The sequence below is a fragment of the Bufo bufo genome, chromosome 6 (assembly GCF_905171765.1).
Source record: "Bufo bufo chromosome 6, aBufBuf1.1, whole genome shotgun sequence".
Classification (NCBI taxonomy): Eukaryota; Metazoa; Chordata; class Amphibia; order Anura; family Bufonidae; genus Bufo; species Bufo bufo.
In genome coordinates, this window is record NC_053394.1 from 27,756,828 (window position 1) to 27,782,624 (window position 25,797).

The 25,797-nt window shown below is 45.6% G+C and overlaps 2 protein-coding genes across 11 annotated transcripts in view; both read right to left on the reverse strand.

Annotated features, from left to right (window-relative positions):
* Positions 1–25,797, reverse strand: part of LOC121003989 (cilia- and flagella-associated protein 251-like) — a 280,786-nt gene that overhangs the window by 40,421 nt on the left and 214,568 nt on the right. The gene's annotated exons all lie outside the window — the stretch shown is intronic.
* The window catches only part of LOC121003987 (killer cell lectin-like receptor subfamily B member 1B allele B), a 132,266-nt gene continuing 108,473 nt past the window's right edge, over positions 2,005–25,797 (reverse strand). For 5 of the 10 annotated variants that reach the window (XM_040435992.1, XM_040435993.1, XM_040435987.1 and 2 more), the window contains 3 exons: positions 2,540–2,688; positions 2,306–2,421; positions 2,005–2,176 (listed from right to left, as the gene is read on the reverse strand). In XM_040435992.1, coding sequence (XP_040291926.1) covers positions 2,056–2,176; positions 2,306–2,421; positions 2,540–2,688 — 386 coding nt within the window. In that variant the 3' untranslated portion in view covers positions 2,005–2,055. Of the gene's footprint in view, positions 2,177–2,305; positions 2,422–2,539; positions 2,689–18,307; positions 18,410–25,797 lie in introns of all 10 variants that reach the window. The other 5 variants (XM_040435991.1, XM_040435988.1, XM_040435989.1 and 2 more) reach the window with 2 other exon arrangements.

Consider the following 25,797-nt stretch of genomic DNA (forward strand, 5'->3'; position numbering starts at 1 on the left):
TAAAAGCATTTTTGAAACAAAAAAATCATGTTAGTGTCTCCATATTCTGAGAGCCATATTATTTATTTGGGGCAATTGTCTTACATGTCTAATTTTTTGTGGGATGAGATGACGTTTGATTGGTACTATTTGGGGTGTGTATGAATTTTTGATCGCTTGGTATTAGACTTTTTGTGATGTAAGGTGACAAGAAAAATTGCTTTTTTAACACCTTTTTTATTTTTTACAATGTTCACCTAAGGGGTTAGGTCTTGTGATATTTTAATAGACCTGGTTGTTATGGAAAGAGCGATACCTAATATGTGTAATTTTTTATTTTTTTTTTCACTTTTAACACAATAAAACATTAACACAAAAGAAAATCATGTTTTAGTGTCTCCATATTCTGAGAGCCATAGTTTTTTTTATTTTTTGCCCAATTGTTTTATGTAGGGGCTCATTTTTTGTGGGATGAGATGACGGTTTGATTGGTACTATTTTGGGGGGCATACGCCTTTTTGATCGCTTAGTGTTGCACTTTTTGTGATGTAAGGTGACAAAAAAATGGTTGTTTTAGCACAGCTTTTATTTTATTTTTTCTACGGCGTTCAGGTGAGGGGGTGGATCATGTGATATTTTTATATAGCAGGTTGTTACAGATGTGCCAATACCCAATATGTGTGTTTTTCTTTTTTTTTTAATTATGAAAAACACTTTTTTTAACTTATTTTTTTTATTTTTTTTTGTCCCACTCTGGGACTTCAACTTCTGGGGTCTGATCCCCTCTGCAATGCATTACAATACATCTTGTATTATAATGCATTGCTTGTCAGCTTTTTTGCTGACAGGCTTCCATAGAAGGCAAGCCCCGATGCCTATGGAAGGCATCGGGCTGCCTTTTCTGCCATCGGGTCCCCGTCACTGCAGCACGGGGACCTGATGGGGAAGAGGAGGGAACCCGTACCCTCCGCCAACCCTCTGCATGCCGCAGCCAGCTTTGTACATGGCATGCAAGGGGTATTACGCCGGCATCTGTGTTTTCACCGATGCCGGAGTATGCAGCAGGGGCCGGCTGTCAATGACTGCCGGGTCTGTGCCGCTGATCGGGCGGGCGCAGCTCATGCACCCGCCCGATCAGCCCGCCGTACATGTACTGTGCTAGTCCTTAAAGAGAACCTGTCACCAGGATTTTGTGCATAGAGCTGGGGACATGGACTGCTAGATGGCCACTAGCTCATCTGCAATACCTAGTCCCCATAGCTCTGTGTGCTTTTATTGTGTTAAAAAACTGTTTTGATCCATATGCAAATGACCTGATATGAGTCCTGTATCCGGAGATGAGTCAAGCGGAAAGGAGCCCAGCACCGCCCCGCGTCCTCCGAATCTCCTCCTTGCTGGCTGACGTCACAGAGCTAAAGCGCCGAAATCTCACGATGCGCGAGCTAGCGCATGCGTAGATCGTTCCCTGTGCTGATGCCAGTACAGGGAATGAACATGATGCCGACACTGCGCATGTGCTAGCTCGCGCATCGCAAGATTTCGGCGCTCCAGCTCTGTGACGTCAGCCAGCAAGGAGGAGATTTGGAGGACGCGGGGCGGTGCTGGGCTCCATTCCGCTTGACTCATCTCCGGATACAGGACTCATATCAGGTCATTTGCATATGGATCAAAACTGTTTTTTAACACAATAAAAGCGCAGAGAGCTATGGGGACTGGGTATTGCAGATGAGCTAGTGGCTATCTAGCAGCCCATGTCCCCAGCTCTATACACAAAATCCTGGTGACAGGTTCCCTTTAAGTCATGTCCACCAGCGCTGTACATGTATGGTGAGGGTCCTCTATGGGTTAATGTTCTGTTATTTTGATGCAGAAAAAGATTGTTGGATTTCTTAGAGAAATTTCTAAATCTCAAAAAATTGTTGCATTTATCAAGTTCATAATTCTCTGCCGGCTCCATTCAGAGGAATGAGACAGAAATGTCTGTAACAAATCTGCCGTGTCTGCAGTCACCCGAACCCACAGATCTAATGGAAAGTTTTTATAACTTTATTCAGCTTCATCTACATTACATAAAGGTCAGATCCGCACGGCTTTCTTTAGACAGATCCATAAGTAGTTGGTATTGCAGTCCTCCTGATAATAACCAGATCTAGTCATTGATACACAGCGTCCTGATGGTCGTGTCTTTATCTGGATCCTGAGCAACAAGAGAATAAAACAAGGAGAAATGATGAGAAATCAGCAATCATAAGAGAAGTCCAGACCCCGGTGATTATCTATATTCCCAGTAATGACCAGTGTGTGCTAGTGTCAGGAGGTCACTTACAAGCCGCTGTTATAATGTTCTCCATCCACCCATCTCCAGCCGTCTCCATCACGGTGAAGTCCTATCCAGTATGAGTTCTCTCCCCACCAGAGAGAGAAATATCTCTCTATAAACTCCTGTAATAAATGAGGAACAATCCTGACATGACAGATATAACTAGATGTGATGACACAGCGGACTGCGGCCGGTCTTCTCCTCCTATAATCTCCTTATACATGGACATAGACGCCATACCTGCTGGTCCTGGTTCTTTATGACCAGTAGATCAGCTCCCATCTTCTCACACTGATCCCGGCTCTGGTTCCATGTCATCTCTTTTACATCTGAGTAGTAATAACAGTCGTCTCCATGTAGAATCCAACCATTAGGACACAGAAGACAACCTGGAAGAGTTTGAAGCTTCTTTATAGATCCAGTAATAGTAGGAGCGCCATTTACATTCATAAGACGTGTGTAAGGAATAATGCGCATCGCTGAGGTTTTACTCCAAGGTGATCGGCAGATGTACCGAGAGACTAAGGGTGGATTTACCCTGGGCGAGGACAGTCGGCTGCTCGTTCAGTGGAGGTGAAGCTCTGTATTTACATGCAGCGATCTTCTCCACAGTATGAGGAGGAGGGATCCCTGCTTCTATCGCTCGTCCCCATACAAAATGATTGCTCCTGGGCAGTAGAGAGCTGATTAGAGAGCACCGTCTGCTGCCCGGGAACGATGATTGAGGTGTCCTCGACTCTGATCATTTCACCCAATGAACAAACGTGTTGCTTGTTCATCAGGTGATCTGCGGCACCTTTAGACGGGACGATTGTCGGTAACGAGCGTTCTGTCCTAACATTGGGCCATGTAAATCTACATTTAATGTCCTTATACACGTAGCAGTTATCAAGGAAAAACTTTTGGGGTGTGACGTGTGTCAGACGTCATTGCGTTGCTGTATCACGTTTTTTTCGATCAAGATGGCCACGTCAGCCTCTCTGCTAGGAAATGAATAAGGTGAGTATATATATTTTTTTTAACCCTAATTAACCCCTGAAAGGCCTTTATCTGAATATCAGATGCTGCGATCAGCAATGAACATGGCATCTGAGGGGTTCAATGATGGGGGGGGGGGGGGGGGGGGGGTTGGGGGTGCAATTGCCATTCCCCGTCATTGCGCCCACTACTTACAATGGAATGCGATTTGTGACAAAGTAATTCGTAACGAATTGAATTTCTTTGTTAAATTAATTTGGCGAAGCAGCCAAAAATAAGTTATGGTGGTGCTGTAGGGGAGGACGAACGGCACAAAACTGTAATAGCCCCGTGTGGCGAAAATAACCTCGCCACTGGGTTTTGGAGGGGCCTGTTTGCCAGCCTCTTGCCTAAGGATTATGGCCCATACTAACTTTAAAGGAGAAGACAGACCGGCCGCACAGCTTAAATCTGTGGAACTGTTTTGGGCAGGAAATCCATGCTTGCGGTCGGCCAAATGTGACTTCCATGGAATTCGGGAACCCCTGCTCGGATCTGGGTGATTTTTGGATATGTTGTTCACCCAGATCAGAGCTATCCATGGATGTATACATTATGGGGATATGTGGAGTTTTGAGGTGTGTGACAGAACCATCTGTCTGTGGAATTGTATTGTATGTTATGTGAGGGTACCCAGATAGCTAATTTTATTGTATTCATGTAGTCTGAGTGCCATTCACCTAATAATATGCACTCAGACTTGAGCTATCTGGGGATATGTTAAATGTCTGTGTTTACTGTAAGGGTTGTGACATTGTATGTTTAAATGGTGATTTCTGTCCTGTTGTCCCCACATGTGTATAAGGGCGATTTCCCTTTGTCCTGAGAGATAATTGAATTACTCCTCGGGTGTCTCCAGGGCAGAGAGGAGGAAACCATGATGTATTGTGAGGATGTATTGTGTCTGTGTATGCTGAATTGCTGCATATCTGTCCTGTGTCACAGTCTTCCATCTGGTCCCCTAGGGGAGTGTCCACCAGATGGGAACCTGCATAAATACGGGCGGGTAGCCCTCAATAAAGAGTTGCTGTTTTACACTCAACATAGAGCCTCGTCTCATGTGTGTGGGGATTGCTATACTAGTATACTCACCTGGCTATTACTCCTAGCTCTTGTAAGAGCTGTTCCTGTTCCTGGTTCCTGTGGTGGTATCGGTGTAGAGCGGAGTGCTTGGAGTCCTCGGGAGGCACTGGGAGCATTTATCAACGGAGGTACCCGGTCGGGGTGCTAGGAGACCTGTTACACACCGCAACGCCGCTACTATGCAGACAGCATGCAGGTAAAGATTGAAGAGGATGCAACTCGCTTCAAGAGTGCCATGGCCCCTTCACAGCTGATCAGCAGTAGTATGGGCAGTAGGACGCCCACCTTTCTGGAGCTGAAAACCCGCTTTAAGCCCTTCGCGACCATACATGTAAGGCGGAAGCCAGAATTTTAACCACCTCAGGACCGCCGAACACAGGATTGCTTCCTGGCGGCAGCCCTGTTATTCCTCCTGGACGCGCCGATGCGTCCTCTCGCGAGAGGCGAGATTTCCTGTGAACGCGCGCACACAGGAGCGCGCGTTCACAGGAACAGGAGGTAAACAAGTGGATCTACAGCCTGCCAGCGGCGATCATTCGCTGGCAGGCTGTAGATGCGATTTTTTTAACCCCAAAAAGGTATATTAGACGCTGTTTTGATAACAGCGTCTAATATATCTGCTACCTGGTCCTCTGGTGGTCCCTTTTGCTTGGATCGACCACCAGAGGACACAGGCAGCTCTGTAATAAGTAGCACCAAACACCACTACACTACACCCCCCCGTCACTTATTAACCCCTTATTAACCCCTAATCACCCCATATAGACTCCCTGATCACCCCCTGTCATTGATCACCCCCCTGTAAGGCACCAATCAGACGTCCGTATGTGTTTTGCGGATACGCGGATCCACGGATCCGCAAAACACATTCGGACGTCTGAATGGAGCCTTACAGGGGGGTGATCAATGACAGGGGGGTGATCACCCCATATAGACTCCCTGATCACCCCCCTGTCATTGATCACCCCCCTGTAAGGCTCCATTTAGACGTCCGCATGTGTTTTGCGGATCCACGGATCCGCGGATCCGCAAAACACATTCGGACGTCTGAATGGAGCCTTACAGGGGGGTGATCAATGACAGGGGTTGATCACCCCATATAGACTCCCAGATCACCCCCCTGTCATTGATCACCCCTCTGTAAGGCTCCATTCAGACGTCCGTATGTGTTTTACGGATCCGCGGATCCACGTATCTGCGGATCCGCAAAACACATACGGACGTCTGAATGGAGCCTTACAGGGGGGTGATCACCCTATATAGACTCCCTGATCAACCCCCTGTCATTGATCACCCCCCTGTCATTGATCACCCCCCTGTAAGGCTCCATTCAGACTCCCGTATGTGTTTTGCGTATCCGCGGATCCACGTATCCGCAAAACACGGACACCGCGGATCCGCAAAACATGGACACCGGCAATGTGCTTTCTGCATTTTGCGGATCCGCACATTGCCAGAACTATATAGAAAATGCCCTTTCTTGTCCGCAATTGCGGACAAGAATAGGACATGTTCTATAGGCTCTACAAAAAACACAGTGTTCGCCCGATCAGGCCTGATCTTGTGCGCACACTTGCGTTCAGTCCGCCCCACCGCAGTGACAGAATTAAATTTTTCTGATCACTGCAAAAACACCGTAAAATTGCTGCGGCGCTATAAAGATCACTTTTGAGGGGCATGGCGAGTTCATATAAGATTTTTTTTTTTTGGGCACAAGTTAGCGGAAATTGTTTTTTTTTTTTTTCGTTTTTTGTTTTTTCTTACAAAGTCTCATATTCCACTAACTTGTGACAAAAAATAAAATCTCACATGAACTCACCATACCCCTCACGGAATCCAAATGCGTATACATTTTTAGACATTTATATTCCAGACTTCTTCTCACGCTTTAGGGCCCCTAAAATGCCAGGGCAGAACAAATTCCCCACATGTGACCCCATTTTGGAAAGAAGACACCCCAAGGTATTCCATGAGGGGCATGGCGAGTTCATAGAAATTTTTTTTTTTTGGCACAAGTTAGCGGAAAGGGAGACTTTGTGAGAAAAAAATAAAAAATATCAATTTCCGCTAACTTGTGCCAAAAAAAAAATAAATTCTATAAACTCACCATGCCCCTCACGGAATACCTTGGGGTGTCTTCTTTCCAAAATGGGGTCACATGTGGGGTATTTATACTGCTCTGGCATTTTAGGGGCCCTAAAGCGTGAGAAGAAGTCTGGAATCCAAATGTCTAAAAATGCCCTCCTAAAAGGAATTTGGGCCCCTTTGCGCACCTAGGCTGCAAAAAAGTGTCACACATGTGGTATTTCCGTACTCAGGAGAAGTAGGGCAATGTGTTTTTTGGTGTCTTCTTACATATACCCATGCTGGGTGAGAGAAATATCTCTCTAAAATGACAACTTTTTATAAAAAAAATGGGAGAAGTTGACTTTTACAGAGATATTTCTCTCACCCAGCATGGGTATATGTAAAAATACACACCAAAACACATTTCCATACTTCTTCTGAGTACGGTGATACCACATGTGTGACACTTTTTTGCAGCCTAGGTGCGCAAAGGGTCCCAAATTCCAAAGAGTATCTTTACGATTTCACAGGGCATTTTTTACGCATTTGGATTCCAGACTTCTTCTCACGCTTTAGGGCCCCTAAAATGCCAGGGCAGTATAAATACCCCACAAGTGACCCCATTTTGGAAAGAAGACACCCCAAGGTATTCCGTGAGGGGTATGGTGAGTTCATGTAAAATTTTATTTTTTGTCACAAGTTAGTGGAATATGAGACTTTGTAAGAAAAAAAATAAAAATAAAAAAATAAATCATTTTCCGCTAACTTGTGACAAAAAATAAAAACTTCCATAAACTCACTATTCCCATCAGCGAATACCTTAGGGTGTCTACTTTCCGAAATGGGGTCATTTGTGGGGTGTTTCTACTGTCTGGGCATTGTAGAACCTCAGGAAACATGACAGGTGCTCAGAAAGTCAGAGCTGCTTCAAAATGCGGAAATTTACATTTTTGTACCATAGTTTGTAAACGCTATAACTTTTACCCAAACCAATAAATATACACTTATTGCATTTTTTTTTTTTCAAAGACATGTAGAACAATAAATTTAGAGAAAAATGTATATACAGGGTGGGCCATTTATATGGATACACCTTAATAAAATGGGAATGGTTGGTGATATTAACTTCCTGTTTGTGGCACATTAGTATATGTGAGGGGGAAAACTTTTCAAGATGGGTGGTGACTAGGGATAAGCGAACCCGAACTGTATAGTTCATTTTCGTAAAAGTCCGTGTTCGGGTTCGGTGTTCGGTGCTTTCTTGGCGCTTTTTGAAAGGCTGCAAAGCAGCCAATCAACAAGCATCATACTACTTGCCCCAAGAGGCCATCACAGCCATGCCTACTATTGGCATGGCTGTGATTGGCCAGTGCAGCATGTGACCCAGCCTCTATATAAGCTTGGGTCACGTAGCGCTGCACGTCACTCTGCTGATACAAGCATAGGAAGAGGTTGCAGCTGCGACGTTAGGGCGAGATTAGGCAGATTAACTCCTCCAAAAGACTTCATTCAGTGATCGATCTACAGCTGTGGATCATTGAACTGCTGCTATTCAATTGCTCACTGTTTTTAGGCTGCCCAGAGCGTTTTTCAGTCACTTTTTTCTGGGGTGATCGGCGGCCATTTTGTGACTTGTGGTGCGCCAGCACAAGCTACCACCAAGTGCATTTAACCATCAATAGTGTGGTTATTTTTTGCTATATCCTACATCAGGGTCAAGCTTTCATCAAGTGCATTTAACCATCAATAGTGTGGTTATTTTTTGGCCATATACTACATCAGGTGCAGGCTGAGCCTGTGTCACCCAAGTGCATTTAACCATCAATAGTGTGGTTATTTTTTGCTATATCCTACATCAGGGTCAAGCTTTCATCAAGTGCATTTAACCATCAATAGTGTGGTTATTTTTTGGCCATATACTACATCAGGTGCAGGCTGAGCCTGTGTCACCCAAGTGCATTTAACCATCAATAGTGTGGTTATTTTTTGGCCATATACTACATCAGGTGCAGGCTGAGCCTGTGTCACCCAAGTGCATTTAACCATCAATAGTGTGGTTATTTTTTGCTATATCCTACATCAGGGTCAAGCTTTCATCAAGTGCATTTAACCATCAATAGTGTGGTCATTTTTTTGGCCATATACTACATCAGGGGCAAGCTGAGCCTGTGTGACCCAAGTGCATTTAACCATCAATAGTGTGGTTATTTTTTGCTATATCCTACATCAGGGTCAAGCTTTCATCAAGTGCATTTAACCATCAATAGTGTGGTTATTTTTTTGCCATATACTACATCAGGGGCAAGCTGAGCCTGTGTCACCCAAGTGCATTTAACCATCAATAGTGTGGTTATTTTTTGGCCATATACTACATCAGGGGCAAGTTGAGCCTGACATTTATATTCATCCAAATCTGTACTGTTTTAGCTGGTCAAGTTATTTTTAGTGACCGTCAAAGCACAGTTTTTGTTCTGGGTTGAAAAACAATTCCCAAATTTGCAATTCTCAAAATTAGTGGTTTCTGCTGTATCAGGCCTACTTTAAATCTATCCCTAAAAAGGGTATATTAGATTCAAGGTGCTGATAGGGTAATTCTCAAAAACTTAACACACACGCTACAGTGCAGATCCAAGACTAATTCTGTGATTAAACGTATACCTGTCACCCAGCGCCTAAAAAATAGGCCTGACATTTATATTCATCCAAATCTGTACTGTTTTAGCTGGTCAAGTTATTTTTAGTGACCGTCAAAGCACAGTTTTTGTTCTGGGTTGAAAAACAATTCCCAAATTTGCAATTCTCAAAATTAGTGGTTTCTGCTGTATCAGGCCTACTTTAAATCTATCCCTAAAAGGGTATATTAGATTCAAGGTGCTGATAGGGTCATTCTCAAAAACTTAACACAGACGCTACAGTGCAGATCCAAGTCTAATTCTATGATTAAACGTATACCTGTCACCAAGCGCCTAAAAAATAGGCCTCACATTTATATTCATCCAAATCTGTACTGTTTTAGCTGGTCAAGTTTTTTTAGTGACCGTCAAAGCACAGTTGTTGTTCTGGGTTGAAAAACAATTCCCAAATTTGCAATTCTCAAAATTAGTGGTTTCTGCTGTATCAGGCGCCTACTTTAAATCTATCCCTAAAAGGGTATATTAGATTCAAGGTGCTGATAGGGTCATTCTCAAAAACTTAACACACACGCTACAGTGCAGATCCAAGTCTAATTCTGTGATTAAACGTATACCTGTCACCCAGCGCCTAAAAAATAGGCCTCCCATTTATATTCATCCAAATCTGTACTGTTTTAGCTGGTCAAGTTATTTTTTGTGACCGTCAAAGCACAGTTTTTGTTCTGGGTTGAAAAACAATTCCCAAATTTGTAATTCTCAAAATTAGTGGTTTCTGCTGTATCAGGTGCCTACTTTAAATCTATCCCTAAAAGGGTATATTAGATTCAAGGTGCTGATAGTGTCATTCAGAAAAACTTAACACACACGCTACAGTGCAGATCCAAGTCTAATTCTGTGATTAAAGTATACCTGTCACCCAGCGCCTAAAAAATAGGCCTCACATTTATATTCATCCAAATCTGTACTGTTTTAGCTGGTCAAGTTATTTTTTGTGACCGTCAAAGCACAGTTTTTGTTCTGGGTTGAAAAACAATTCCCAAATTTGTAATTCTCAAAATTAGTGGTTTCTGCTGTATCAGGCCTACTTTAAATCTATCCTTAAAAGGGTATATTAGATTCAAGGTGCTGATAGGGTCATTCTCAAAAACTTAACACACACGCTACAGTGCAGATCCAAGTCTAATTCTGTGATTAAACGTATACCTGTCACCCAGCGCCTAAAAAATAGGCCTCTCATTTATATTCATCCAAATCTGTACTGTTTTAGCTGGTCAAGTTATTTTTAGTGACCGTCAAAGCACAGTTGTTGTTCTGGGTTGAAAAACAATTCCCAAATTTGCAATTCTCAAAATTAGTGGTTTCTGCTGTATCAGGCCTACTTTAAAACTATCCCTAAAAGGGTATATTAGATTCAAGGTGCTGATAGGGTCATTCTCAAAAACTTAACACACACACTACAGTGCAAATCCAAGTCTAATTCTGTGATTAAACGTATACCTGTCACCCAGCGCCTAAAAAATAGGCCTCACATTTATATTCAGCTAAATCTGTCATTACTGGTGTGCCTGTATTAGTGTAATACGGTACCTAAATAGATAGCCAGATAGTGTTAGGTGTCTGTAAAAAAAGGCCTGAATTTTAATTCAATACATTGGCCCGAATAATATTTTTCTTATTGTGGTGAACGGTAACAATGAGGAAAACATCTAGTAAGGGACGTGGACGTGGACATGGTCGTGGTGGTGTTAGTGGACCCTCTGGTGCTGGGAGAGGACGTGGCCGTTCTGCCACAGTCACACGTCCTAGTGTACCAACTACCTCAGGTCCCAGTAGCCGCCAGAATTTACAGGGATATTTGGTGGGGCCCAATGCCGTTCTAAGGATGGTAAGGCCTGAGCAGGTACAGGCATTAGTCAATTGGGTGGCCGACAGTGCATCCAGCACGTTCACATTATCTCCCACCCAGTCTTCTGCAGAAAGCGCACAGATGGCACATGAAAACCAAGCCCATCAGTCTGTCACATCACCCCCATGCATATCAGGGAAACTGTCTGAGCCTCAAGTTATGCAGCAGTCTCTTATGCTGTTTGAAGACTCTGCTGCCAGGGTTTCCCAAGGGCATCCACCTAGCCCTTCCCCAGGGGTGGAAGAGATAGAATGCACTAACGCACAACCACTTATGTTTCCTGATGATGAGGACATGGGAATAGCACCTCAGCACGTCTCTGATGATGACGAAACACAGGTGCCAACTGCTGCGTCTTTCTGCAGTGTGCAGACTGAACAGGAGGTCAGGGATCAAGACTGGGTGGAAGACGATGCAGGGGACGATGTGGTCCTAGACCCCACATGGAATGAAGGTCGTGCCACTGACTTTCACAGTTCAGAGGAAGAGGCAGTGGTGAGACCGAGCCAACAGCGTAGCAAAAGAGGGAGCAGTGGGCAAAAGCAGAACACCCGCCGCCAAGAGACTCCGCCTGCTACTGACCGCCGCGATCTGGGACCGAGCACCCCAAAGGCAGCTTCAAGGAGTTCCCTGGCATGGCACTTCTTCAAACAATGTGCTGATGACAAGACCCGAGTGGTTTGCATGCTGTGCCATCAGAGCCTGAAGCGAGGCATTAACGTTCTGAACCTTAGCACAACCTGCATGACCAGGCACCTGCATGCAAAGCATGAACTGCAGTGGAGTAAACACCTTAAAAACAAGGAAGTCACTCAGGCTCCCCCTGCTACCTCTTCTGCTGCTGCCGCCTCGGCCTCTTCTGCTGCTGCCGCCGCCTCGGCCTCTTCCTCCACCTCTGGAGGAACGTTGGCACCTGCCGCCCAGCAAACATGGGATGTACCACCAACACCACCACCTGCGTCACCAAGCATCTCAACCATGTCACACGGCAGCGTTCAGCTCTCCATCTCAAACATTTGAGAGAAAGCGTAAATTCCCACCTAGCCACCCTCGATCCCTGGCGCTGAATGCCAGCATTTCTAAACTACTGGCCTATGAAATGCTGTCATTTAGGCTCGTGGACACAGACAGCTTCAAACAGCTCATGTCGCTTGCTGTCCCACAGTATGTTGTTCCCAACCGGCACTACTTCTCCAAGAGAGCCGTGCCTTCCCTGCACAACTAAGTATCCGATAAAATCAAGTGTGCACTGCGCAACGCCATCTGTGGCAAGGTCCACCTAACCACAGATACGTGGATCAGTAAGCACGGCCAGGGACGCTATATCTCCCTAACTGCACACTGGGTAAATGTAGTGGCGGCTGGGCCCCAGGCGGAGAGCTGTTTGGCGCACGTCCTTCCGCCGCCAAGGATCGCAGGGCAACATTCTTTGCCTCCTGTCTCCTCCTCCTCCTACTCAGCTTCCTCCTCCTCTTCTTCCACCTGCTCATCCAGTCAGCCACACACCTTCACCACCAACTTTAGCACAGCCCGGGGTAAACGTCAGCAGGCCGTTCTGAAACGCATATATTTGGGGGACAGGCCCCACACCGCACAGGAGTTGTGGCGGGGTGTAGAACAACAGACCGACGAGTGGTTGCTGCCGGTGAGCCTCAAGCCCGGCCTGGTGGTGTGCGATAATGGGCGAAATCTCGTTGCAGCTCTGGGACTAGCCGGTTTGACGCACATCCCTTGCCTGGCGCATGTGCTGAATTTGGTGGTGCAGAAGTTCATTCACAACTACCCCGACATGTCAGAGCTGCTGCATAAAGTGCGGGCCATCTGTTCGCGCTTCCGGCGTTCACACCCTGCCGCTGCTCGCCTGTCTGCGCTACAGCGTAACTTCGGCCTTCCCGCTCACCGCCTCATATGCGACGTGCCCACCAGGTGGAACTCCACCTTGCACATGCTGGACAGACTGTGCGAGCAGCAGCAGGCCATAGTGGAGTTTCAGCGGCAGCACGCACGGGTCAGTTGCATTGTGGATCAGCCCCACTTCACCACCAATGACTGGGCCTCCATGCGAGTTCTGTGTGCCCTGTTGCGCTGTTTCGAGTACTCCACCAACATTGCCAGTGGCGATGACGCCGTTATCAGTGTTACAATGCCACTTCTATGTCTCCTTGAGAAAACACTTAGGGCGATGATGGAAGAGGAGGTGGCCCAGGAGGAGGAGGAGGAAGAGGGGTCATTTTTAGCACTTTCAGGCCAGTCTCTTCGAAGTGACTCAGAGGGAGGTTTTTTGCAACAGCAGAGGCCAGGTACAATTGTGGCCAAACAGGGCCCACTACTGGAGGACGAGGAGGACGAGGATGAGGAGGAGGTGGAGGAGGATGAGGATGAAGCAGGTTCACAGCGGGCTGGCACCCAACGCAGCTTCGGGCCCATCACTGGTGCGTGGCTGGGGGGAAACACAGGACGATGACGATACGCCTCCCACAGAGGACAGCTTGTCCTTACCTCTGGGCAGCCTGGCACACATGAGTGACTACATGCTGCAGTGCCTGCGCAACGACAGCAGTTGCCCACATTTTAACGTGTGCGGACTACTGGGTTGCCACCCTGCTGGATCCACGGTACAAAGACAATGTGCCCACCTTACTTCATGCACTGGAGCGTGATAGTAAGATGCGCGAGTACAAGCGAACGTTGGTAGACGCGCTACTGAGAGCATTCCCAAATGTCACAGGGGAACAAGTGGAAGCCCAAGGCGAAGGCAGAGGAGGAGCAAGAGGTCGCCAACGCAGCTGTGTCACGGCCAGCTCCTCTGAGGGCAGGGTTAGCATGGCAGAGATGTGGAAAAGTTTTGTCACCATGCCACAGCTAACTGCACCACCACCTGATACGGAACGTGTTAGCAGGAGGCAACATTTCAATAAGATGGTGGAACAGTACCTGTGCACACCCCTCCACGTACTGACTGATGGTTCGGCCCCATTCAACTTCTGGGTCTCCAAATTGTCCACGTGGCCAGAGCTAGCCTTTTATGCCTTGGAGGTGCTGGCCTGCCCGGCGGCCAGCGTTTTGTCTGAACGTGTATTCAGCACGGCAGGGGGCGTCATTACAGACAATGTGGACAAGCTGACGTTCATAAAAATGAACCAGGCATGGATCCCACAGGACCTGTCCATCCCTTGTGCAGATTAGACATTAACTACCTCCCCTTAACAATATATTATTGTACTCCAGGGCACTTCCTCATTGAATCCTATTTTTATTTTCATTTTACCATTATATTGCGGGGCAACGCAAAGTTGAATGAACCTCTCCTCTGTCTGGGTGTCGGGGCCTAAAAATATCTGACAGTGGCCTGTTCCAGTGGTGGGTGACATGAAGCCTGATTCTCTGCTATGATATGAAGACTGATTCTCTGCTATGACTTGAAGACTGATTCTCTGCTGACATGAAGCCTGAATCTCTGTTATGGGACCTCTCTCCTCTGCCTGGGTGCCTGGGCCTAAATATGTGACAGTGGACTGTTCCAGTGGTGGGGGACGTGAAGCCTGATTCTCTGCTATGACATGAAGACTGATTCTCTGCTGACATGAAGCCTGAATCTCTGTTATGGGACCTCTCTCCTCTGCCTGGGTGCCTGGGCCTAAATATGTGACAGTGGCCTGTTCCAGTGGTGGGTGACGTGAAGCCTGATTCTCTGCTATGACATGAAGACTGATTCTCTGCTGACATGAAGCCTGAATCTCTGTTATGGGACCTCTCTCCTCTGCCTGGGTGCCTGGGCCTAAATATGTGACAGTGACCTGTTCCAGTGGTGGGTGACGTGAAGCCTGATTCTCTGCTATGACATGAAGACTGATTCTCTGCTGACATGAAGCCTGAATCTCTGTTATGGGACCTCTCTTCTCTGTCTGGGTGTCGGGGCCTAAAAATATCTGACAGTGGCCTGTTCCAGTGGTGGGTGACGTGAAGCCTGATTCTCTGTTACGGGACCTCTCTCCTCTGCCTGGGTGCCTGGGCCTAAAAATATCTGACAGTGGCCTGTTCCAGTGGTGGTTGACGTGAAGCCTGATTCTCTGCTATGACATGAAGACTGATTCTCTGCTGACATGAAGCCTGAATCTCTGTTATGGGACCTCTCTTCTCTGTCTGGGTGTCGGGGCCTAAAAATATCTGACAGTGGCCTGTTCCAGTGGTGGGTGACGTGAAGCCTGATTCTCTGCTATGACATGAAGACTGATTCTCTGCTGACATGAAGCCTGAATCTCTGTTATGGGACCTCTCTCCTCTGCCTGGGTGCCTGGGCCTAAATATGTGACAGTGGCCTGTTCCAGTGGTTAGTGACGTGAAGCCTGATTCTCTGCTATGACATGAAGACTGATTCTCTGATGACATGAAGCCTGAATCTCTGTTATGGGACCTCTCTCCTCTGCCTGGGTGCCTGGGCCTAAATATGTGACAGTGGCCTGTTCCAGTGGTAGGTGACGTGAAGCCTGATTCTCTGCTATGACATGAAGACTGATTCTCTGCTGACATGAAGCCTGAATCTCTGTTATGGGACCTCTCTCCTCTGCCTGGGTGCCTGGGCCTAAATATGTGACAGTGGCCTGTTCCAGTGGTGGGTGACGTGAAGCCTGATTCTCTGCTATGACATGCAGACTGATTCTCTGCTGACATTAAGCCAGATTCTCTGTTACGGGACCTCTCTCCTCTGCCTGGGTGCCGGGGCCTAAATATATGACAATGGACTGTTACAGTGGTGGGTGACGTGAAGCCAGATTCTCTGCTATCCAGATTCTCTGCTATGGGACCTCTCTCCAATTGATATTGGTTAATTTTTATTCATTTTATTTTTATTTTAATTCATTTCCCTATCCACATTTGTTTGCAGGGGATTTACTTACATGTTGCTGCCTTTTGCAGCCCTCTAGCTCTTTCCTGGGCTGTTTTACAGCTTTTTTAGTGCCGAAAAGTTCGGGTCCCCATTGACTTCAATGGGGTTCGGGACGAAGTTCGGGTCGGGTTCGGATCCCGAACCCGAACATTTCCGGGAAGTTCGGCCGAACTTCTCGAACCCGAACATCCAGGTGTTCGCTCAACTCTAGTGGTGACCATGGCGGCCATTTTGAAGTCGGCCATTTTGAATCCAACTTTTGTTTTTTCAATAGGAAGAGGGTCATTTGACACATCAAACTTATTGAGAATTTCACAAGAAAAACAATGGTGTGCTTGGTTTTAACGTAACTTTATTTTTTCATGAGTTATTTACAAGTTTCTGATCACTTATAAAATGTGTTCAATGTGCTGGCCATTGTGTTGGATTGTCAATGCAACCCTCTTCTCCCACTCTTCACACACTGATAGCAACACCGCAGGAGAAATGCTAGCACAGGCTTCGAGTATCCGTAGTTTCAGGTGCTGCACATCTCGTATCATCTGAAGGCAATCGTCTATGCTGTGAAATTCTCAATAAGTTTGATGTGTCACATGACCCTCTTCCTATTGGAAAAACAAAAGTTGGATTCAAAAAGGCCGACTTCAAAATGGCCGCCATGGTCACCACCCATCTTGAAAAGTTTCCCCCCTCACATATACTAATGTGCCACAAACAGGAAGTTAATATCACCAACCATTCCCATTTTATTAAGGTGTATCCATATAAATGGCCCACCTGTAGAAATGTAGTTTTATTTGAAAAATTTTACAACTGAAAATGAAAAATGTCATTTTTTTTGCAAAAATTTCGGTCAATTTCGATTAATATCAAAAAAAGTAAAAATGTCAGCAGCAATGAAATACCACCAAATGAAATCTCTATTAGTGAGAAGAAAAGGAGGTAAAATTCATTTGGGTGGTAAGTTGTATGAACGCGCAATAAACCGTGAAAGTAATGTAGTGCAGAATTGTAAAAAGTGGTCTGGTCATTAAGGGGATTTAAGCTAGGGGAGCTGAAGTGGTTAAAGATGACGCCCGCTCGCGCATGCAGCAGGCACCATAGCTGTCAGGTTTCTGCTGTTTCAAACTGCCGCAGCCAAGGGTTGATCGCATACAATTAACCCCTCAGATACTGTCGTCAAATAAGTTGCAGTTCCATAACCCCCCTTCCTTCACCCATAAAACAGTGGCAGAATTGAAGTTTTTTTTCAATTCCATCCCATTTGGAATATTTTTTCCAGCTCCCCTCCACATTGTAATCGATATTAAATTGTGCCATTAGAAAGTACTGTCACACAAACAAGCCTCATTAAGGCTATAAGAACAGAAAAATAAAAAAGTTATGGCTCTGGGAAGTGGGGAGTGGAAAATGAAAATGCAAAAACATAAAATTGTCTGATTCTCTAAGGCCTCTTTCAGACGGGTGAGATTTCCACGCGGGTGCGATGCGTGAGGTGAACGCATTGCACCCGCACTGAATCCGGACCCATTCATTTGTATGGGGCTGTGCACATGAGCGGTGATTTTCATGCATCACTTGTGCGTTGCGTGAAAATCGCAGCATGCTCCTCTTTGTGCGTTTTCTCCACGCAACGCAGGCCCCATAGAAGTGCGGATGCGGTGCGATTTTCACGCACGGTTGCTAGGAGACGATCGGGATGGGGACCCACTCTTCTCTTATAACATGGTTATAAGGAAAATAATAGCATTCTGATTACAAAATGCATAGTACAATAGGGCTGAGGGGTTAAAGTTAAAAAAAAAATAATTATAATTTAACTCACCTTAATCCACTTATTTGCGCAGCCGGCTTCTCTTCTGTCTTCATCTGTGAGGAAAAGGACCTGTGGTGACGTCACTGCGCTCATCACATGGTCCGTCACATGATCCATCGCCGTGGTAAAAGACCATGTGATGGACCATGTGATGAGCACAGTGACATCATCAAAGGTCCTTTTCTTCACAGATGAAGACAGAAGAGAAGCCGGCTTGCGCGAACAAGTGGATTAAGGTGAGTTAAATTTTTATTTATTTTTTTTAACCCCTCCAGCCCTATTGTACTAAGCATTCTATATTAAGAATGCTATTATTTTCCCTTATAACCATGTTATAAGGGAAAATAATACAATCTACACAACACCGATCCCAAACCTGAATTTCTGTGAAGAAGTTCGGGTTCGGGTTAGGGTACCAAACATGCCGATTTTTCTCACGCGCATGCAAAATGCATTACAATGTTTTGCACTCACGCGGAAAAATCGTGCATTTTCCCGCAATGCACCCGCATCTTATCTGGCCCAAAAACATGACGCCCGTGTGAAAGAGGCCTAAGGGTTAATGTGAATATTTGAACTGTCAAAATAATTGATTTACCTGAAGCACTGTCAGCGTTGTACACACAGAGCTCCTGACGTAGTTCTTTACATTCAGTATTACTTTGTTTTGTTGGATGGTGGTTATAAAGGCGCTGACAAACTGAAAGACACAAAAGTCAACCAGACATCAAAGTGTGAAAAAATACACTTGGAGTGATAAAATACACCTTCGAGTAAAACACTGGATCATTGAAAAAAAAAATATTATATATAATTTTGCTTTTGCATTTAGCAGAAGCCGAATACAAGAAACATAGTATGTGATAGTACTAGTGGAAAGGAGAATGTGCTTACCTGTCGCTTCCTCTCTCTGCCTGCAGGCTATCTGCAAATGTCCTATCAGAGACTCCTCACTCAGTGGTGGGAAAGAAAGGGATGCAGCTACAGTATTTGTGCAGTACATCAGTGGTTAGGTTGTTTGTCACCCAGGGCGGGTCCGTTCTCTGCCCCCCCCCCCCCCCCCAATACTTAAAAAAAAAGAAACGTACCTCCCTCACAGTAGTATTGCCCTCATTGTTCAACCTTCACAGCAGCTTTGTACAGATGTGTGCCCCCTAATAGTAGTTATGACTACATTGTGCCCCTTTTACAGTTGTAATGCCCTATTTGTGCCCCCTTCATAGTAATAATCCCCATTGTGCCCCCTTCATGGTATTAATCCCAAATGTGACATCTTCACAGTAATAATTCCCCTTAATAGTAGTAATGCCCATTGTACCCCCTTCACAGTAATAATGCCCATTGTGCCCCCTTCACAGTAATAATGCCTTCTGTGCCCCTTCATAGTAGAAATGCCCGTTGTGCCTCCTCCATGGTAGAAATGCCATTGTGCCCCCTTTACATTAGCAATGCCCAATGTGCCCCCTCCAGAGTAGGAAATGCCATTGTGCCCCCTCCAGAGTAGAAATGCCATTGTGCCCCCTACAGAGTAAAAATGCCCATTGTGCCCCTACAGAGTAAAAATGCCCATTGTGCCCCCTACAGAGTAAAAAATGCCCATTGTGCCCCTCCATAGTTGAAATGGCCATTGTGCCCCTCCATAGTAGAAATGCCCATTGTGCCCCCTTCACATTAGCAATGCCCATTGTGCCCCCTTCACATTAGCAATGCCCATTGTGCCCCCTTCACATTAGCAATGCCCATTGTGCCCCCTCCAGAGTAGAAATGTCCATTGTGCCCCCTTCACATTAGCAATGCTCATTGTGCCTCCTCCAGAGTAGAAATGCCCAATGTGCCCCATCCATAGTAAAATTTCCCATTGGGCCCACTCTGTGATAAAAAACAAACAAAAAAGAAACACAGTAACTGCTCACCTTGTCCTCTTCCTGAAGCTCACAGTCCTCTCTCCCCTGTAGACACAGATCGCTCTGTAGCACTGTGTGGGCGGAGCTTATGCAGATTTCCTGGCTGCAGGCTCATCCCATACAGGCCAGCAGCACAATCTGTGTCTGCAGGCTGCATGATGGAGTGGGGAGAAGTCTTCCTGCTTCACCATTCAGAGCTCCGCCAGCCCTGAAGGAGAGTAGGAGCGTGGAGAGCGGTGAGTGACAGGACTGCAGCTCCCAGTGCTCCAGCAATGAGCGCTTCCATCTCTATTGATGGAAGCGCTCATTGCTGCTGGATTCTGGCACCCCCCTGAGAGCAGCACCCGGGGCGGATTGCCACCCACGCCCCCCTCCTTAGCAGACCACTGCAGTACATCTACTACAGGTAAAGAGCAGTACAGCACATGTAGTACAGGTAGAGAGCAGTACAGTACATGTATTAAAGGTAGAGAGCAGTACAGTACATATAGTACAGGAAAAGAGCAGTACAGTACATGTAGTACAGGTAGAGAGCAGTACAGTACATGTAGTACAGGTAGACAGCAGTATAGTACATGTACTACAGGTAGAGAGCAGTACAGTACATGTAGTACAGGTAGAGAGCAGTACAGTACATGTAGTACAGGTAGAGAGCAGTACAGTACATGTAGTACAGGTAGACAGCAGTATAGTACATGTACTACAGGTAGAGAGCAGTACAGTACATGTAGTACAGGTAGAGAGCAGTACAGTACATGTAGTACAGGTAGAGAGCAGTACAGCACATGTAGTACAGGTAGACAGCAGTACAGCACATATAGTACAGGTAGAGAGCAGTACAGTACATGTAGTACAGGTAGAGAACAGTACAGCACATACAGTACAGGAACACAGCAGTACAGTACTGTCCTGGCCTATGGTGTGCACTGTGACACTTTTCCTTCACTTGTGGTTGCCCGTGGCAACGTGTGGTGTTGTGTGCATGTGGTGGCAGTGTCTCGGCCTTCTGGCTGATTCCCAGGACATGGTTGCCACGCATGCCGTTGCCGGCGGTAACAGGTGGAGTGTGATGTTTGTGTGTACACTTCCCTTTAAGTGGCTTTCTTCCTTGCTGGTATTGGAAGGGTTAATTCCCTTCCTAGTGTGTGAACACTGGGTGTGTCTGTGTGTGGGTGTGGCTACTTGGGCTATTTAGCTCCTGCTGGATGCCAGTAGTTGAGGGGTACTCCAGCCATGTTGTATGCTGGAGTCATCCTCCTAGTATTATACCATCTATCCAGTGAGGGCCACCCTTGTGGTCATAAGATATGTTTAGACATTGTTGTTCTGTTGTTATTTTATGTCTAGTGGTGTCTCTATGTTTATTGCAGCTTATAGTTGTCTGGGTTCCTGTGTGCTTTGTGTGTGTGCTGTGTCCTTTTGTGTTTGGTGTGGACATTAGCACTTGTGCACGGGTTCAAGTCTGTGTGTCTGTGGCAGGTAGGTGTGGTACTACCTGCCATTGCCATATGTCTGTATATGTTTCCCTTCTCCTTGCAGCTTGGCCAGTGAGACTCCTGTTCGTCCGTGTCTAGGAGGAACAGGTCGTCTTACCCTGCTCCTAGTCCAGGGATTTCCTCAGGGCTAGTAGGGACCCCAGGTTACAGAGTATGAGCCCTCCTACCATCAGGGTCGGCTCTACAGTTAGGAGTCAGGGTCAGAATTTGGGACGCGTTAGGAGGTGACCTGCTCCTGATCCTGTCGTCCTGGCCTAGCAGCTACCCTTTCTTATTGACACCGCACGGCTGAGGGTTTCCCCCACTCTCAGCCGTGACAAGTACATGTAGTACAAGTAGAAATCAGTACAGTACATGTAGTACAAGTAGAAAGCAGTAAAGTACATGTAGTACAGGTAGAGAGCAGTACAGCACATGTAGTAAAGGTAGAAGCAGTAGAGCACATATAGTACAGGTAAAGAGCAGTACAGTGAATGTAGAACGGGTAGAAAGCAGTACAGTACAAGTCGAACAGGTAGAGAACAGTACAGTACATGTAGTACTGGTAGAAAGCAGTACAGTACATGTAGTACAGGTAGAGAGCAGTACAGCACATGTAGTAAAGGTAGAAGCAGGACAACACATATAGTACAGGTAAAGAGCAGTAAGTGCATGTAGCATAGGTAGAGAGCGGTACTGTACAAGTAGAACAGGTAGAGAGCAGTACAGTACAGTAGTACAGGTAGAAAGCAGAAAGGTGCATGTAGTACAGGTATAGAGCAGTACAGCACATGTAGTACAGGTATAGAGCAGTACAGCACATGTAGTACAGGTATAGAGCAGTACAGCACATGTAGTACTGGTAGAAAGCAGTAAGGTACATGTAGTACAGGTAGAGAGCAGTACAGTACATGTAGTACAGGTAGAAAGCAGAAAGGTGCATGTAGTACAGGTATAGAGCAGTACAGCACATGTAGTACATGTAGAGGGCAGTACAGTACATGTAGTACAGGTAGAGAGCAGTACATGTAGTACAGGTATAGAGCAGTACAGCACATGTAGTACAGGTATAGAGCAGTACAGTACATGTAGTACAGGTAGAGAGCAGTACACGTCATGTAGTAGAGGTAGAGAGCAGTACAGCACATGTAGTACAGGTATAGAGCAGTACAGCACATGTAGTACAGGTATAGAGCAGTACAGTACATGTAGTACTGGTAGAAAGCAGTAAGGTACATGTAGTACAGGTAGAGAGCAGTACAGCACATGTAGTACAGGTATAGAGCAGTACAGTACATGTAGTACTGGTAGAAAGCAGTAAGGTACATGTAGTACAGGTAGAGAGCAGTACAGTACATGTAGTACAGGTAGAAAGCAGAAAGGTGCATGTAGTACAGGTATAGAGCAGTACAGCACATGTAGTACATGTAGAGGGCAGTACAGTACATGTAGTACAGGTAGAGAGCAGTACATGTAGTACAGGTATAGAGCAGTACAGCACATATAGTACAGGTATAGAGCAGTACAGCACATGTAGTACAGGTATAGAGCAGTACAGTACATGTAGTACAGGTATAGAGCAGTACAGTACATGTAGTACAGGTAGAGAGCAGTACACGTCATGTAGTAGAGGTAGAGAGCAGTACAATACATGTAGTACAGGTATAGAGCAGTACAGCACATGTAGTACAGGTATAGAGCAGTACAGCACATGTAGTACAGGTAGAAAGCAGTAAGGTACATGTAGTACAGGTAGAGAGCAGTACAGTACATGTAGTACAGGTAGAAAGCAGAAAGGTGCATGTAGTACAGGTATAGAGTAGTACAGCACATGTAGTACATGTAGAGGGCAGTACAGTACATGTAGTACAGGTAGAGAGCAGTACATGTAGTACAGGTATAGAGCAGTACAGCACATGTAGTACAGGTATAGAGCAGTACAGTACATGTAGTACAGGTAGAGAGCAGTACACGTCATGTAGTAGAGGTATAGAGCAGTACAATACATGTAGTACAGGTATAGAGCAGTACAGCACATGTAGTACAGGTATAGAGCAGTACAGCACATGTAGTACAGGTTATAGAGCAGTACAGTACATGTAGTACAGGTAGAGAGCAGTACACGTCATGTAGTAGAGGTAGAGAGCAGTACAATACATGTAGTACAGGTAGAGAGCAGTACAGTACATGTAGTACAGGTAGAGAGCAGTACACGTCATGTAGTAGAGGTAGAGAGCAGTACAATACATGTAGTACAGGTAGAGAGCAGTACAGTACATGTAGTACAGGTATAGAGCAGTACAGCACATGTAGTACTGGTAGAAAGCAGTAAGGTACATGTAGTACAGGTATAGAGCAGTACAGTACATGTAGTACAGGTAGAGAGCAGTACACGTCATGTAGTAGAGGTAGAGAGCAGTACAATACATGTAGTACAGGTATAGAGCAGTACAGCACATGTAGTACAGGTATAGAGCAGTACAGCACATGTAGTACAGGTATAGAGCAGTACAGCACATGTAGTACAGGTATAGAGCAGTACAGCACATGTAGTACTGGTAGAAAGCAGTAAGGTACATGTAGTACAGGTAGAGAGCAGTACAGTACATGTAGTACAGGTAGAAAGCAGAAAGGTGCATGTAGTACAGGTATAGAGCAGTACAGCACATGTAGTACATGTAGAGGGCAGTACAGTACATGTAGTACAGGTAGAGAGCAGTATATGTAGTACAGGTATAGAGCAGTACAGCACATGTAGTACATGTAGAGGGCAGTACAGTACATGTAGTACAGGTAGAGAGCAGTACATGTAGTACAGGTATAGAGCAGTACAGCACATGTAGTACAGGTATAGAGCAGTACAGCACATGTAGTACAGGTATAGAGCAGTACAGTACATGTAGTACAGGTATAGAGCAGTACAGTACATGTAGTACAGGTAGAGAGCAGTACACGTCATGTAGTAGAGGTAGAGAGCAGTACAGCACATGTAGTACAGGTATAGAGCAGTACAGCACATGTAGTACAGGTATAGAGCAGTACAGCACATGTAGTACAGGTATAGAGCAGTACAGCACATGTAGTACTGGTAGAAAGCAGTAAGGTACATGTAGTACAGGTAGAAAGCAGAAAGGTGCATGTAGTACAGGTATAGAGCAGTACAGCACATGTAGTACATGTAGAGGGCAGTACAGTACATGTAGTACAGGTAGAGAGCAGTACATGTAGTACAGGTATAGAGCAGTACAGCACATGTAGTACAGGTATAGAGCAGTACAGTACATGTAGTACAGGTAGAGAGCAGTACACGGTCATGTAGTAGAGGTAGAGAGCAGTACAATACATGTAGTACAGGTATAGAGCAGTACAGCACATGTAGTACAGGTATAGAGCAGTACAGTACATGTAGTACAGGTAGAGAGCAGTACACGTCATGTAGTAGAGGTAGAGAGCAGTACAATACATGTAGTACCAGGTAGAGAGCAGTACAGTACATGTTAGTACAGGTAGAGAGAGCAGACACGTCATGTAGTAGAGGTAGAGAGCAGTACAATACATGTAGTACAGGTAGAGAGCAGTACAGTACATGTAGTACAGGTAAAGAGCAGTACAGCTCATGTAGTAGAGGTAGAGAGCAGTACAATACATTAGTACAGGTAGAGAGCAGTACAGTACATGTAGTACAGGTAGAGAGCAGTACACGTCATGTAGTAGAGGTAGAGAGCAGTACAATACATGTAGTACAGGTAGAGAGCAGTACAGTACATGTAGTACAGGTATAGAGCAGTACAGCACATGTAGTACTGGTAGAAAAGCAGTAAGGTACATGTAGTACAGGTATAGAGCAGTACAGTACATGTAGTACAGGTAGAGAGCAGTACACGTCATGTAGTAGAGGTAGAGAGCAGTACAATACATGTAGTACAGGTATAGAGCAGTACAGCACATGTAGTACAGGTATAGAGCAGTACAGCACATGTAGTACTGGTAGAAAGCAGTAAGGTACATGTAGTACAGGTAGAGAGCAGTACAGTACATGTAGTACAGGTAGAAAGCAGAAAGGTGCATGTAGTACAGGTATAGTGCAGTACAGCACATGTAGTACATGTAGAGGGCAGTACAGTACATGTAGTACAGGTAGAGAGCAGTACATGTAGTACAGGTATAGAGGCAGTACAGCACATGAAGTACATGTAGAGGGCAGTACAGTACATGTAGTACAGGTAGAGAGCAGTACATGTAGTACAGTATAGAGCAGTACAGCACATGTAGTACAGGTATAGAGCAGTACAGCACCATGTAGTACAGGTATAGAGCAGTACAGTACATGTAGTACAGGTATAGAGCAGTACAGTACATGTAGTACAGGTAGAGAGCAGTACACGTCATGTAGTAGAGGTAGAGAGCAGTACAATACATGTAGTACAGGTATAGAGCAGTACAGCACATGTAGTACAGGTATAGAGCAGTACAGCACATGTAGTACAGGTATAGAGCAGTTACAGCACATGTAGTACTGGTAGAAAGCAGTAAGGTACATGTAGTACAGTTAGAGAGCAGTTACAGTACATGTAGTACAGGTAGAAAGCAGAAAGGTGCATGTAGTACAGGTATAGAGCAGTACAGCACATGTAGTACATGTAGAGGGCAGTACAGTACATGTAGTACAGGTAGAGAGCAGTACATGTAGTACAGGGTATAGAGCAGTA